Source organism: Pseudochaenichthys georgianus, chromosome 13 (genome assembly GCF_902827115.2).
Source record: "Pseudochaenichthys georgianus chromosome 13, fPseGeo1.2, whole genome shotgun sequence".
In the NCBI taxonomy this organism is placed as follows: Eukaryota; Metazoa; Chordata; class Actinopteri; order Perciformes; family Channichthyidae; genus Pseudochaenichthys; species Pseudochaenichthys georgianus.
This window is the reverse complement of record NC_047515.1, coordinates 38,340,860-38,357,940: the sequence shown is the minus strand read 5'-3', so window position 1 is coordinate 38,357,940 and position 17,081 is coordinate 38,340,860. Positions and strand designations below refer to the sequence as shown.

The window sequence follows — 17,081 nt, the reverse complement described above, 5'->3', positions numbered from 1 at the left end:
ATAGAAAAATAGTGCAAGTAAATACAAAAAGATAAATAGTAAAATTGTGAAATAGTGCAATAAGAGTCTATATACGTGATTGGAATATGATATATTAGATAAATACTTTGTAAGTTTCAGCCAGATGAATGTTATGGATGTTGTTTCAACAGTTCAGGTGTTTAATAGTCTTATGGCAGTCTTATGTATTTGTATTTGCATTGTTGATGAAAGGGCAGCGTGTTTTGGGGCTGTTGAAGCGCGTTTGCACTTGTCGGCCCCCGTAGAGGTTCATATGTGAACGCATTGCTGTTGCTTCTTGTAGTTTCTCCACCAGTCAAATGAAATGCCATCTGTGATGGTTAGTGTGTTAAAGAACGATGCAGTGAGACAGTCAGAGGGTGATGAATTCCCCGGCAGAGGTGAGATCAGGTGGATCCCGCCAGCAGGAATGTTAATGTGTGTGTCCTCAGCAGCAGGGAGTATACATAGATGTTGCACTTATGTCATTTGCTACCCTCTCTACCCATTCTGCTTCAGCCGGAGGAATCCTTTAGGACTGATAGTTGCCCTGAGCGACAGCGGGACCGCTCAAGGATCGTTCTTCTGGGACGACGGAGAAGGAATAGGTAAGTGAAAGGTCACACTGGAACACACACACACCTACACACACACACACACACACACACACACACACACACACACACACACACACACACACACACACACACACACACACACACACACACACCTACATACACACAGCAACTAGCAGGTCATTTTATTTTCTTGTATATTTATTGACTGATTATTCAAATTGTGTTCACCTTTTAATTAAGTCATGCAGTTAATTACCATTAGTTGTGTACACCAGCTTGGTCAAACACAACCAACAACAATCGAACAATTTGAAATTTGAAATGATAAAAAAGCACATTACACTTTCTTCTCCCCTCTTTTTGTCTCTATATTTCTTTCCTTGTTTTTTTACCTATATTATGTGGAAGTATTATTTTATTTTTATAGTACTTTTTTTTGTTAACGCTTTTTGTATCTACTCTGAAAAACTATAATAAACACAAAATAAAGTTATAATTAAAAAAGAGACATTTCACAAGCTTATCCAGGATCACATTAACATTTACTTTGTTATCAGGAGCCAATTTGGACACAGTACGATATTAAAAATGCTAAAAACTAAACAGAAGCTAATTAAAACTCACTCAAAACACACACACACATTAATAATAATACATTGGCCTCTTTTGAGCCCTTTTTAATTAAGCAAACAATTATTTTGGATCAAATGTTATGAATTGACAGACACATAATTGAACGACTAAACATTAGTTTATTTTTATTTCAGCGATTTATCAATTAGATTATTTTTTTAAATGTCAATCGTAAGAAATTCAATATATTCATCTTTGATTCATTGATTGATTAATCTTAAGAATAAATTGTGAATATCAGTAAATGAACTCAAATGCACTTGAGTATTTCTTAACGTCATGATATTGATAAGTTATTTTTCCTCAATATTAATTTATTTCATTCATTTCCCTTATCACCGAAAAACAACACAGACTTGCTTCTCTCTCTCACTTGTTCACACACACCCACACACGCACCCCCACACACGCGCACACACACACACACACACGCACGCACACACACACCATGTATACATCACTTCAGGGGACATTACATTGACTTACATGCATTTCCTGGAGACTTATCCTCACCTTAACCATAACCAACACATGCCTTACCCTAACCCTTACCCTTACACTAACCCTAATCCTAATCCTAACCAAGTCTTTACCCTAAAAATAATGAATCACCTCATGGGGACCTCCATTTTCTCCCCATAAGGGAGGCGAGTCCCCACACGTGACTGTGTAAACAGATTAAGGTATAGTAATGCTAGGCCACACACACAAACACAAACACACACACACACACACACACACACACACACACACACACACACACACACACACACACACACACACACACACAGACACACACACAGACACACACACACACACACACACACACACACACACACACACACACACACACACACACACACACACACACACACACACACACACACACACACACACACTGAATGACTCCTGTGAGAAGATGCTCTCCTCGGTGAGAGGCGTGTTTGTGTTGGGACAAAGCAGAGAGGCAGAGATAGATAGAGAACGGAGGATGACAGAGAAGGGGAGTGACGGAAACTATTACAGTAATTCCCCGTGTCGCTGCCTGGAGATATGCTCTCCAGCACTCCTCCTCTTTTATCTGCTCCCTCGCTCCTCTTCTCCTCTGCGTCTCCCTGTCTGTGTGCACTGTTTCCTCCCTACGTCTCTCTTGTTTGCTCAGCCTCTCGCTGTAGCTCACCTGTATCATCAGCTTCCCTTCAGCTCTGCCTGTTTCACTTCAGCTCCGATAGCTGTCCGTTTTCTCATCAGTTTCATTCAACTGGTTCACTTACTCATGCAACTTGAGTACACATTTGAGGAACTTGTACTTTACCCAAATATTTTCATTTCATACTCTATTACATTTTGGCAGCCTATTTCATATGTGTTACCCCACTATATTTATTTAACACATATATTTACTTTATACATTCTTATATTTTACACAAAATACACAATAGGAAAAACTTTAAAATATGATTATTTGGTATAGATTATAAGTAAGTAACTAAAACCATGATAGGGTTAACAAAAAATGTATTGGCAGCAATTACATTAAGACTTTAAATGTGAAGATTTGCTGCTATTGCTCAACAAATATTTACAGGTTTTTTGAGGTTTTGCATTGGGTATTTTTACTCCTAACACTTTAAGTACATTTTCCTAATCGTACTTCAATACTTCTACTTAAGTAACATTCTTGATGCAGTACTTTACTTGTAATTGATTATTTTTACACTCGCATGGTATTGTACTTCTATTCAAGTAAGGAATCTGAATACTTTTTCTAACACTGCATGCAAACACTTAATTATTCAGCCTTTCAAACAGTTAAGCAGCATAGCTAGTCGCCCTTTATTTTACCACCATTATTCCATTCTCTGCTAATTTAATCAGCTAGTAATTCATTGAATTAATGATGAGCCAATTTTCTGAGAATTAAATAATGAGTCAGTACGGTACGGTAATAACTCACCATGCACTTTTTAATAATTTGTTTAAGCTAGTTTAATTATCTTATTCATTCAACAATTAATTGACTGGGCTTGGGGAGTAATGGATTACATGTAACAGGATTACGTTATCTGGATGCAAAAAAATAACTGTATATGTAAAAGGTAACTAGTAATTGTAATGGATTACATGTTTACATTATTTACAATTTGTATTTGTTAATTACAGTCAGTATAATTAATACAATTGCAGTCAAAATACAGTATAGTCCCAGTCCCTCATTAATTCATCCCCCTGATATCCATTCACGTAGTCACACACCTATTTTTTCTGTTTCTCCATTGTCTCCACTTTTGCTCTGTACTGTATGTAATTCACTTTTTTTTCTCTCCTCAGACACAGTCCAGCTCAGAAAATATATGCTGACCTCCTTCACTGCGGAAACGGTGAGTTCAAGGGTCACCTACATGTCACGTCACTTTTTCCCCCCCTTATTATTAATACTATTAATGCAGCGAGACGGAGTATGAGCCCTCACTTTAACATGCAACAGGGCTGCGGTTGGTGGATGTCAAGGGTTAACTGTTGGAAATCATTAGCACAGGATTCATGTCCAAGTCTGAGGTGGTGATTTTAATTCAGCTTTTACCCCTTCTGACTGAAATGTCTCACCGTAATACTCTTAATTTTCTGTTTAAAAAAAGTAATGACAAACGCATGCTTTAGTGGCCGGACCGTGCAAATACGCTACAACGCCCCAACATATTTCCATCAGGAGAAATGTACTGGAGTTTCAAAAGCGATGCAAATATAAAAACACAAATGGGCCAAAACACATGCAAATAAAGATAGGCCAACTGTCACTGTTGGCAGAGTTAGTCTGTTTCATAATTGTAAGTGTTTTGTCTTGTCAGTATATTTGATTTGGTTGAACTGGTTACCTATGTTAGCTAGCTGGCAACATATCTGCAATAATATCCATCAAAATCCATCTCTGAGAGATTATAACTCACTATAGAGTGGTGCAGTCCTAAAACCCGGGAGTGAGTCAGCATGTTACCACTACGGGTTCCCTCGTCTCAGAGTCAATGGGATTTCTCCATAGGACTTTGGAAAATAGCTGGAAATAATGTCTGTGGTTGAAACACATTCAAGAGACGGATCACGTTCTCATAACACTCCGTTCGATGTCTCACTATGGGATGCGCCTCAACGCGTATGCAAACAGAAGCATCAATCTCATTACGCCAATCCTGATTGGCTGGTGATCTTGACATCAACGTCAGGGAATCCACCCACCCTTTAAGTAGCTTGGGCTACGACGCAGCGTCATTCAAACACCTCTTCTCGCTTCAGAGCACATCTCGAATTATCAGTAACCGGGCTAGCTTAACAGTCCACAGACTGAACCCAAAGCTAACATTCGGTCGACGGGCGCTTGCCGGTTACTTTTTTTGCTCTGCAAGAAGACTGAACAATATTAACACACCAGTTAATATTGTAATCTGCCTCGCCGTTTCTTTCTGTCGAAATAACGGTAATGTTTTATTTTTTTCTTCAAGCTAGTAACATACCTGTTGCTAGTTTGTTCTTCCCTCCACACCGACACCACGGTAAAGAGGACGTTCTCTTTTCTCTCTCACACCAGAGGAGACAGAGATAAAAAAAGGTATTAACACACCAGTTAATATTCTTTAAAGAATAACATCTACACCGTCGCCTTTTTTCCTTTCGGACTAACGGCAAGGTTGGATTTTTTTCTCAGTAACGTACCTGTTACTAGCGTGTCCACTCCACGCCGACACCCCGGCGAACGAAGATGGACCCTTCTCTCCCTCACACCAGAGGAGTCAGGGACTCGGAGGCTCGGCTATGCGGCTGCGGGTTTAAGATTTCAGGCACAGACTCACACCAGGCCTGCTCGTCCTGCCTCGGGCTGGAATACGCCCGGGAGGCTATCGATAACCCCGGCTCGTGCGGACATTATACCCGCTTCACCATGAAGAGCCTCCGCCGACGGTTAGCACGCCAAGCTAGCTTGTCGGGACGGGACCCCCTCATGTCCGCTGATTCGCCGGCCGGCAATCAAGACATGGTGGCGTCCGCCGCAGAGATTGAGCCCCGCGCTGTGTCAGACTGGGGCTCAACAACAGCGACAGCCGCAAGAGCGGAGCCCCGCGCTGTGTCAAGCTGGGGCTCCCAACTGGACCTCACCATGGTTCCACCCGCGGAGGATGTCCTGGAGTTGGACTATATGGAGGACGAAGAGGATACCTCTGAGTTCCTCCTGTCTGACTCGGATGAGGATGACATCTTCGTTTCATCGGCTCAGGCTGCAAAGCCGGGAGCGATGTCCGCTCCCCCGGGCGAGAGCACACCAGCTTCGCCCGTCCTAAGCATAGACTTGCAGGCCGTGTGTCAACGCGCTGCGTCCAGGCTGGACATCTCATGGCCTGAAGTGGCCAAGGAGACCTCCAGATCTCGCTACGAGGGGAAGAACTTGCCCCAAGCAGCGAGGACGAAGAGGCAGCTCCTTCCAGTCTTTCCGGAGATGCTGGACGAGGTGTCGGTCTCGTGGAGAGACTGCCCCTTTAGCAACAAGGCCCCAATCCAGGGTGCCTCCTGCCTGGACTGTGAAGGTATGGAGAGGCTCGGCCTGCTCCGCATGCTGCCCATGGAACCGCTGGTGGCAGCCCACCTCCAACCGAGGCTGGCTTCGACACCGAGCAGGAACCCCATGCTACCGGCAAAGGCAGACCGGTTCCAGTCAGCGATGACCGAACGGGCCTATAAAGCCGCAGCTTTGTCCGCCAGGACACTCAACGTCTCCTCGCTGCTGACCGCCTACCAGGCGGAGCTCTGCGAAGACATGTCGAGCAAACCTGAGCCTGCCGTGTAGGACGAGATCGCAGCGATCATGGACATTTGCCTCCGTGTGCAGCACTGTGCAGTCCAAGCCACGGGCAAAGCTCTGGGAATGATGGTGGTACAGGAGAGAGCCAGGTGGCTCAACCTGACAAACCTTCCAGACCGGGAAAAAGAGGATGTTCTGGACATGCCTATTGTTCCCGAGGGCATATTTGGCTCCGATCTAGCTTCAATGCAGCTGAGATGCGAGTCAAAAAGGAAGGGAGATTAGGCTCTCCAGCTCTGTCTCCCCCGAAGGGTCCAGCCGCCACCTTCAATGGTCCCGCGGCAGGCCTTCACTCAAGCTGTCTCACGTCCTGCCCGGTTCAAGATACCGAAGCAGCAGAGACCGCAGCCCGTCCCGGGTCCCCAGCCCAGGCACGAGGCAAGAGGGAGCTGGCCAAGAAAATCTCCGGTCTCGGCAGCTGCCGCTCAGGCACAGCCGACCCAGATTTTCAGCAACCAGGCGAGGAAGAAGAAGTAAGCGGCCTGACAGCCTCCTCTCCTCTCCTCGATGAAGGAGCTGGAAGTTCCCTGTTCCCCAGCTCCAGAGCACGTTCCAGTGTTAGATGCTCATGTGTTTTCGGGGTGCCACCATGCCCCCATCTTCCCGCCGCCTCGAGTGATGCCAGAACGTCATCCTCAAGTTCGCGCCATCAGGGAAATGGACTTAACATCGAAGACAGCAAGTTCCGCTGCCTGTTTAAGTCACACAAACACATGTCATCATTGTTGTTTCAGAATAAATCATTTTCCACTGTCGTTTCCAGGCTTGAAGCCAAGGGCGCAGTCAATAAAAATGAAAAGGAAAACAATAAAAACAATAAACAGTCTGTCGTCTGCCCCTCTTTTGAGAGGGGCTACGGCTTCTCTCAAAAGGCGGACAATAGACGGGATTGTGAAGGCACCACCGCCACGCGCATGCGCAGTGTCGGCCGGGGTTGTCAACCTGGGGTACCACCGTGTGCAGACACTAGAGGGCCCCATAACACAACAAATAGAGACACTGAGGGCAGACGACAGAGATGTGACATCTCCGCTCGCTTTGAGAAGCGAAAAGTGGAGGATGCTCACAGATTCTGCTTGGGTTTTCAAGACAGTAACACGGGGCTACAGGCTCCAATTCGCTGTCATCTCAAATATCTCAAAATATACAAATTCAGAATGCTCACTCACACATCTCTGTTGCGTCTCGTGCGCCAAAACGACTCTGCTCCAAGTGTGGCCCGCGCAGTGCTGGGCCCCGTGTTGAGACAGGGTTCTACCTGTTAAGTTCTGGTTGTTTTGGTGATTTTCGAGATAAGCATGTCTAGCAATACGGGAGTTTCAATATCCCATAGTGAGACATCGAACGGAGTGTTATGAATGAGAACTATAGATCACTTACGTAACCCCAATTCTAAGAGTAACATGAAGTGAGATGTCTCACCAGACGGCCCTCCTTGCTAAGGCGAAGCGAGAAGAGGTGCTTATTTTTGAATGACGCTGCGTTGTAGCGCAAGCTACTTAAAGGGTGGGTGGATTCCCTGACGTTGACGTCAAGATCACCAGCCAATCAGGATTGGCGTAATGAGATTGATGCTTCTGTTTGCATACGCGTTGAGGCGCATCCCATAGTGAGACATCTCACTTCATGTTACTCTGAGGACTGGGGTTACGTAAGTAACCTATAGTTTTGTTCTACGGCATTAAATACATCAGCAGTGACCCCACTTGGGATTTTTGAAGAGTTTACGTGTCGGAAAAATTATGGTTGTTAACAATTAGCTACAGAAGTTGTCGAGGACGTTGCACGTCATTACGCCGAACACGTAAACACTCCCGCTAACTTTGTTTGCCCCTGTTCTGCTTGAAAGCAAGTACCTGCCTCCTGCAGACTGTTAGAACAAACGCTTCAACTCGTACCATTTTTAATCTGTATTTTTGAAAATATCGATCTAAAGTTGGCGTGACGTTGAAGCAGCGACCCTGCTGTAGTTCCTTTATAGCATAACGTTAGCATTTTGCTTCTGGGGACTTGATTTATGATTAGAAAATTATAAAAGTAGGGTAAACATGTGGAGATTATCTGGCTGAACAAAACGTGTATTCATCAAACAGGTTCGTTTTCCACCGACCTTATTTCGAGCTATTTTCCAAAATCCTATGGAGAAATCCCATTGCTTTGTTGTCGAGGGAACCAGCAGCTTTCTTCCGGATAATACGTCAACCCTGGGCCTGCACCACTCTCTGCCCACATGCTTCTTTGTTAGTGCTGCACTGAGCGTGATGAGCTTTTCTTTCCAAACACCAGTTGCTCCTTTAACTTTATTACTAAACTAGTGAAGTATCGGAGAGGAACAATTCAATGTCGTTGTCGTCTTTGCTTCTTATCTACAATTCAGCAGCCTTGTCACTTTTAACAATCAAAGAAAGTGGAACCATAAAGTACATACTGTAGGATGGATGTTGCAGAGTCCATTTGAAGATGTGTATCCTGAAATGTTCTGAATATAAAAGTAGGAATCTAAAACCTTAGTTGTTTTTTATGTAGCCATCAAGCCATCAGCTCAAGTGACGTTTCATCTTCCTCAGGTGCACGGCTTTTGTTGTGCGCACACCTGCGTTTTTTTGTCATGGCTCCAAATGAACGTGCTCGAGCTGAGTTGGTTGGAGTGGGCAGCTGTTGTTGTCTTTATGCAGATCTGGTACTTGTTTTGGCCCTACTTTTCATTTGAATTGTTCCTACTCAAACAGACTCTTATAACAAACACAGGCACAAATAGCAGTTTGTATGCTTCATTTGGCAAAAACTAAAAAATGACTTTCTTATATTTGTTATGATCGCCTTTCTTCTTTGTTTTTCTCGACTAAAGTCGTATCAAAGTAATATTTCCAGACTAATGGAAGCAGTGTGTTCATATCTTTACATTAACAATGATATCCCATCTACAAACTCTAATTTGATGAATAACCTTAAGTATATCGTCAGAAAAAAGGACAATAAGGGTTCATTTGTGGCTCCAAAATGGTGGAATGAGCTCCCCATTGACATCAGGACAGCAGATAGCTCACACACCTTCCGGCACAGACTGAAAACTCATCTCTTTCGACTCCACTTCGAGCGATAGAACTATTAACAAAGCACTTATATACTAATAAAGGACTGGCTTACCTAAAGCCAGTTGAGTAGCACTTGAAATGTTTTTGCTCTATGAAACCTGATGTACTTATATGATTCTGTTTTCTTCAAGTTTGTATTTTGTTGGTCGAACGCACTTATTGTAAGTCGCTTTGGATAAAAGCGTCAGCTAAATGTAATGTAATGTAATTATACAGATAAGACCCACAATCATTGTTCTGTGTACTTACTTTTGCAAAAATGACGGTGCAATTTAAAAACAAAAGTACGGTGACCGACAACGGCCCAGAAGAAATCTATTAGGAAAAACCTCATTTCCACATGTTTTCTAAATGCTATGCATATGTTGTCTTCATTTGCATGTGTTTTGCCACATTTGTGTTTTCATTTGCATCATTTTTGAAACTGCAGCGCATTTGTCTTAATGGAAATGTTCTGGTTTGTTGTAACGTGTTTGTTTGCACCTGTCGGCCACCGTAAAAATGGGCACCAAAATTGCACCATGCAATACTATCGCCAAGTCACCAAACACACCTTGAGCAAAGCACTTTTATCTGATGTGTGTTCTTACAAATCAGTTAGAAATAGATGGATAAAGAGCTACAACACTTGTAAGATGATTGTGTTGCATCTCAGCAACACATATGAGAGCCGTAAGAGTGTGTGTTGTACGTGAGACGTTGGGTATAAGCGTTTAGCAGTCCACAGGTTTAGCACACTTTGACTCATGACAGAAAGCCCCTAATCGCTGGCACTAATGGGACTAGCTCAGCCTTATTTGCATCATAGGCAGGCACACGCACACATTAATGAGCACAATCACACACACACACACACACACACACACACACACACACACACACACACACACCCACCCACACACACACACATATCTAGAGTTTACACAAACACACATTGAGCTACCATGGCCAAACATCTGTGGCTGTCCTCTGCCTACCATCAGGCTCATTCCAAAGCAATTTCACACGGCGATAAAACAGACACACTGTCTGACAGCCAAAGGGATAGAGTGTGTGCGTGTCTTTGTATTTGTGTGTGTGCATGAATGTGTGTGAGTGTGGAGGGGGGGGGGGGGGGGGGCATGTGTGAACAGGCATATGTGAGAAGGATAAGTTGGGCAATGAGGCCAGTGCTGCCTGGCAGATTAGTAGATCGTATGCCATTTTGGATGACTATTTTAGTGTGTGTGTGTGTGTGTGTGTGTGTGTGTGTGTGTGTGCGCGTGTGTGCGTGTGTGTGAGGCATTGTTCACAATGCAAATTAGCTCAGCCTGTCATCCTTTTTTGAAAAATAAAAAATCTGTATCTTTATCTGACCTTGCTATGATCCTCAAAGGGTATACAGATAAAACAGTATTTATTCTAAATTAAAATGCAATGATCATCCATGTGTAGGACAGAGAACATTGTATATAAGGATTGAGGGTGAAAGAGATTACACAATCTCAGAAACATAAAAAAAGACATTATTGGATTACTGTTACATAAAAGGTGGGGATTACTAGCAGTATTACAATGTACATAAAACGGTAAAAAGAGCTTATAGTGGTTGTTGTTCTTGTTGGTAAACCTATATGTCATAACAAGTATGTGTGAGCTTAATTGTGTGTATTAAACTCAATTGGAGCATTTTCGGTTAGATGTTATTTAATATCAATCAGGATTGTTGTATCTGATTCTAATAATCCTCACTTTGTCTTTAACACTTTTACCACCAGAACTCCTTGTCCAATCAAATCCCCCACATTGACCCCACCGCTGCTGACCAGGTGACCCTGGGTGTGGTGAAAGTCTGGGGCGCAGGTGCTGTTCAGATCAAGAAGGCGAGCATAACGTACGAAGGCAAGGACACGCCCCTGACCATCCAGCACAACCTCGACACTCAGGTCAGTGAAACCTGTACTTCAATTGAATTGCAAGTTATTGGAGAAACGTGTTGTCGTGACCCGATATCCATTTGGTTTGTGTCCTTTGTTTGTGACTCACTCGTGGGGCTGACCGACGAATAGACGCTTGGAGTTTGAGAGAAAAAATATAAATGTCCAGATGCGATTGAAAAGTAAGATAGTATATTCCAAAAAAGGCAAAAATAAATAAACGTTTTTAAACAAACTATTTGTCATACAAACTGATATTTCAATGTTAAAGCGCAATAAAGAACCAAGCTGTGACGCTCCCAACCAGCAAGGTCTAACAACGGTTTGCTTCAGTCAGCCACACCAGTAGGCTGCAGCACCTCTCCTTTTATGCTGCAGCATCTCGACCTGCAGAGTAACGCACTCAAATAATAAATAATATACACCACAGAATCTCAGGTTATGTACTGTAAAAAGATAAGATACTATAATCTAAGGAAATGGCTCCGACACTTGTAGCTTATTTTTTTTGTTATGGTCTGCAAAAGATTTTAGCCTTTGCAGACCATTGACATGCACCACAACCTGGGAACCTCACTACAGGCCAGGGAGAACCCCAAAGTGTATATCAGGGCCCCTTTAATGTCACATACGTTTTTTTGCGAAAAAAAATATTTCCATCTTTCTAAAAATGACTAATAATAGTCATTCTCGAACAGCATATTTTTGCAAAGTCTCATTCCCTGCTCATTCGAACGTAAACAAAATCCCCTGCAACGACAGGCAAATGAGATGGTAATGAAACAATAATAATCTAATGTGTATTCAAGTGCACCCATTGCATCCCTCAAATGCACTCAGCTACTTTTCTCCCCAAAATAAACATATTAATCTCTGTCTAACACGCATACAATCAGTGTCATTGCATTTAATAGTTCACTTTCTGCATTAATAGAGCGTAGTTCAGTGATTCTCCTAGCTCATTACATGTGCTCGATGCACCCCAGTCTTCTAGTTGATTGAGCATTTCCCTGCCAGTCAAAAACTGTCACTACAAAAAAAAAAGACATAGGTTCACAACCCAACCCCTGCTATGCCGCACTCTGTCATCTAATAGCTGTAATCAACTCGGCATTCCCCCTGACACTGTTGTTTTGTGAGCTTGACTCAGGACAGCGATTTTAAAGCTGCTCATGTAAAATGATTGTCATTTCCTCTCGCTTGCCATCATCTGCTCCAATGGCTCAGCGGAAATAAATGTAATAAGAGAATCAGGAGGAATCGTGTTACAAAAGGCCGAGCCGTACGGCCTGTTACTGGATTGTGGAGATTCAGCTGTCCGATATAATGGTTTGTAGTGGCCACAGTGGGAATAGGACAGTGGCATAGTGGCAGTTCTTAACATTAAAGGGGACCTATTGTGCAAAATCCACTTGTTCATGTATTTTGTACATAAACATGTCCCCCCCCCTCTGTGTAAAGAGATTCTGAAAGTTTCAGGAACAAAGATTATCTCTCTTTTTGATCCATTTCTATAAAAACCTGTCTGAAAATGAGCTGATCAGATTGTGGCCACTATATGATGTCATAACGATGTTTTGGCTTGTGTAACCATTAGCCAATCAGCAACCAAGGTAACCCCCCCCCCCCCCTTATCACCTGAATCTCCTCTAGAGCACCATTGAGTTCTTTGTAACCAAATGTCTCTCAGAGGGGCGTGGGGAGGGGCTCCTTATTTTAATCTAAAGTAACAGACAGAGAATCAGCACTTTGGAAACAGGGCTGAAACAGAGGGGATTATGGGTAATGCTGCAATGATCTGTTTGGTGTTTGGAGCCAAACACTTCAGAGACATGTTTTCTATATATCTGAGAGCTATAATATATTGATGAAGAACAGTATAATAGGGGACCTTTAAAGGAAACTCCCATAGTGTCTAACCAATCAGAGCAGACTGGGCTCTGGTTTCAGACAGAGGGTGAAAAGAGGCAATATGAGAAAGGAGGAGATCATAGATTCAAGGGAAGATACGTATCATGTGGAAGAGGATTGAAGACGGGTAACGGGCTCTACAGTGAAACAGCAAATATGTTTGGATGGCTGATATGGAGGTCAAGAGTGCGAGTGTGAGACGGCAGAAAGAGTTTAAGTAGACGGCATGTGTTTCCTCTCCTCATTTGGCCTTTGATGAAATATTCCTGTCGAGGTTGTGTACTGTACTCAGTGCACTTATCAGGAGCATGAACATGATAGCTACAGCAGCTCCATAAATAATTGCAGGTGAAAAAGCCTGGAGGACTTTGATTTATAATGTTCTCGGGGAAGACGGACAGGCAGAAGCGAGAAGAGACGGCGGGAATTGCAGATGAAGAAAGTGTGTGTGTGTGTGTTAGATAGGCAAGGATGAGTGGAGAATAATGAAAAGCAAAACGACAGTCCGTCTTTAGAAAGGAGGAAAGGAAGGACAAAGTGGTGGAGGGAGGACAAATGCATCACGAGAAACAGATGGAGAGAGGTATAGAGAAAGAGATAAGCCACAAAGATGGGCGGAGGGAAAGAGGAAGGGAATGCGGATGACACGGTATGGTAATAAGTGGTTTTTCAGTGCGAGACAATCCATTCATCTCCTTAAGTATTGTCTGATAGGGTAACAACTTGAAAGGAGCGGTAAGCAGCTGGCACTGTATCATTTAAATACAGTGAGGTGGGAAAAGCTATTTCTGTCTGGCACAGGACGTTTGGTTCTGAATCTATACAGGCCTATACTGTCATTTGCAATATAACATCATATGTACAAGCACCGGCTGTTATGCTGTTTATATATCATATATTAAATAGGATTCATGTATTTTCCCACATTGGTCTAGGAACTTCAACATTGCAGTATTACGTGTTGGTACTTCGGGTTAAAGCGTACTTGCTATTACATTGCATAGCCCCGGCAGCTTTATCAACGTCTACGTGCCTAAGAAACTTGTTTTTAAGCTTTTGAATCAACTATTATTAGGTCATAACTTGAAATAAAGTTTTCAGGCAAGAAACTGAATATTTTGAACACCAGTACTTTATCTTAAAAAAACGTATATTTAAGAATTTAAGCCATTGTCAGCAAGTTAAAAACACAAGATGAATTCATGGTGACAAGAGGTTTTTTTTCTGTCTTTGTATGTGTAATGTGGAATTTCATAAAGTATGATATTTTAGTTAATACCGGCCATATCTGTAAACACCCGTATGCATACTTAAAATAAACTACTGTATGTTCTTGTTCTTGTGTCTGCAGGAGCTGATTTTAGATGCTACTGCCTTGTCTGTTCGTGTGGATCAGATTTTCAGGATAACATGGAGCACCACCGTCTGATCAGTTTTTGAGTTTTCCTAATTAAGTAATATACCTCAGGGGTCATCATCACGGGCCACATCAGCATTATGGTTGCACTCAAAGGGCCAGTTGTAACTTTAAGACTATATACAAATTAGGGCTGTCAAACGATTAACATTTTTAATCAGATTAATCACAGCTTAAAAATTAATTAATCATGATTAATCACCATTCGAACTATGTCCAAAATATGCCATTTATTTATGTATATTGTTGTGGGAATGGAAAGATAAATGAAAGAAGGCGGATATATCCATTTAACATACAGTATCTATGTTTATTATAACATTGTTCTGCGTGTCAAAATGAAAGACAACCCACACACCTATCAATCATCAAACCGTGGGGTCTTAATTCATTACGTGTTGATTTCTATCAACGGGGGAGTACTTCAGGAAAGTCGACAGGGGGGGGGCGAGTCTCCCTCCGCAGCCGGTTGGCGTAGTTTTGGCACAGTTCCGTTGTACAGACCGAAGTTAACAGCAGCCCTGTCTGTGCACACGGAGACCGACTCTGTCGTCCGGTGATCTAACCGCCTTCTGGAAAAGCTTCACAAGTACGTCGGTACGCAAATGCGCTTTGTGACACAAGTGACGGTACGCATTTCAGATTACGCACATAACCTGCGTACCAGTTATGTGCACCCCTGTACCAGAGCCATATAATAGTAATAATATGGCTCTGGTACAGGGGTGCACATAACTGGTACTACACCTGTAACCTGTACTACAGCAAGAGTATTCTCCGTCGGGACTTCCTGCAACAACACCACGCCGTTATCAAAGATGTTCTATTGAGAAGACGATCACTACGTGACAAAAGTTTTCAAAACCGTGGCTACTGAAATCAATCTTACTAACTGCTGTCTGTGCAATTTACTCCGCGCGAGTTGGCAGACTTTATTTTGCTTACTTTAACATCATTTTTCATGGTGGGGCTAAGCCATTTCTTGGTATGGGTGTAGCCTACCCCAGCCATACCCTGGCGCTGCCACTGGTGGCACGTATGGGGCGGGCCATTCTGCACATGCGTTAAATGCGTTAAATATTTTAACGCAATTAATTCAAAAAATGAATTACCGCCGTTAACGCGATAATTTTGACAGCACTAATAAAAATACATAATAACTTCTTAATTAACTACTACGTCTGAAAGCAGAAGTCTGGGGCAAATAATTGCAAGTCTCTTCAGTGAGAATGTCAGAATATAATTTTAAAAGAAAAGCCACATAGTGGGAAAAAGAAGAAAAAAAAGTGACATTTGGAAAAAAAATCTATTTAAGAGAAAAAGGCTAATTCTAAGAAAAAAGGCGTATTTGGATAAAAAAAGTGAAATTCTGAGAAAAAGTCAAATTTGAGATGCATTGTGGGACATGTAGTTTATGGGCAACCTGCTTCTGTAAATAACTAGTTAAAAGTAATGTAATCCTGCTAGTAATCAACCGTTTTTAGAAATGTAACGGTAATCTGATTTGTTTTTGTAAGGGAATACAGTAACCTTTTTTTTTACTGCCATATGTATCCTTATGACAAATAAAAACAACCTGCTTCTGTAAAGTAGCATGTAACTGTCTAATAAACATATTATATTCTTTGCAAGCTCTTGTCGGGCCACATAAAATGAAGTAGCGGGCCGGATTTGGCCCCCGGGCCTTGAGTTTGACACCCCCTGCTGCACTGCTATAATGTCTTTCGTTTTTTGTAAAGCACTTTGAATTGCCTTGTGTTGAAAGATGCTATATAAATAAACGTGCCTTGCCTTGCCTTATAAAGTATGGTGTAAATTAAATGTGTTTTATTAACTTGAAATTACCTTTGTGCAGTGCCTTCATTGATGAGCATACCAATTTAAAATTGTTTTAGTATATTTTTGTAGTTTGCCTCAAAGTACCTTTAAACCTTCAGTAACATTACATCACATTGAGTACAGGCAGGAACAATGTCAAGCATTACACGTTTAACAATAAACACTTTGGATGATTACTGTTTCTAATCAGTCAATACAGAACTGCACGTGTTTAAGTCAAGTCCAAATGTATTTTTTTTAGCACAGTTCACTCTTGCTAGTTACTCTTTAGTAGTTACTTATATGATCTATGATAGTTTGAACTATATTGGAAAACCTAAAGTTAGTTAAAATGGCTCATAATGCTATTTATGTTTTTCCAAATGCTAGTTGCTACATGCTAGAAATGCAACATGCTAGTCACTCTTGGGTAGTAGCTTAAATGATCCAATGTTCGAGCTAACGGCAAAAACTAATTTGAGTCAAAATGGGTCGTTATGTAATTTATGTTTTTCCAAATTCTAGTAGCGCAGCTTGTTACTGGTTAAATCTATCTCAATATAAGATATCATTTCTTAATAAGAAAAAGTAAGATTGATTGTCTTAAAGTAAGAATACTTTTCTTAACCAAAATATTCTTAACAAGATTATTTATCTTTTTAGACGAAAAATAAGACTTTTTTTTCCCAGAAACAATTTTTTTTTACTTTCTTAAAATTCCTTTTTTGCAGTGTACATGCTACACATGCTAAATGCTAGTTGCTCTTATGTAGTAGCTTAAATCATCTAATTTCGAGCTAACATAGCAAACCTAATGTTGTTAAAATGGCTCATGAAATTCATGTTTTTGCGGAAACGTGTACA

General features: G+C 41.9%; 1 protein-coding gene across 1 annotated transcript in view; it reads left to right on the top strand.

Moving 5' to 3' along the window:
• si (sucrase-isomaltase) overlaps window positions 1-14,671 on the top strand; it is a 94,973-nt gene extending 80,302 nt beyond the window's left edge. The window contains exons 30-33 of the mRNA XM_034098150.2: window positions 520-608; window positions 3,543-3,592; window positions 10,913-11,080; window positions 14,334-14,671. Coding sequence (XP_033954041.2) covers window positions 520-608; window positions 3,543-3,592; window positions 10,913-11,080; window positions 14,334-14,411 — 385 coding nt within the window. The 3' untranslated portion in view covers window positions 14,412-14,671. The remainder of the gene's footprint in view (window positions 1-519; window positions 609-3,542; window positions 3,593-10,912; window positions 11,081-14,333) is intronic.
• Window positions 14,672-17,081: the final 2,410 nt, after the last annotated feature.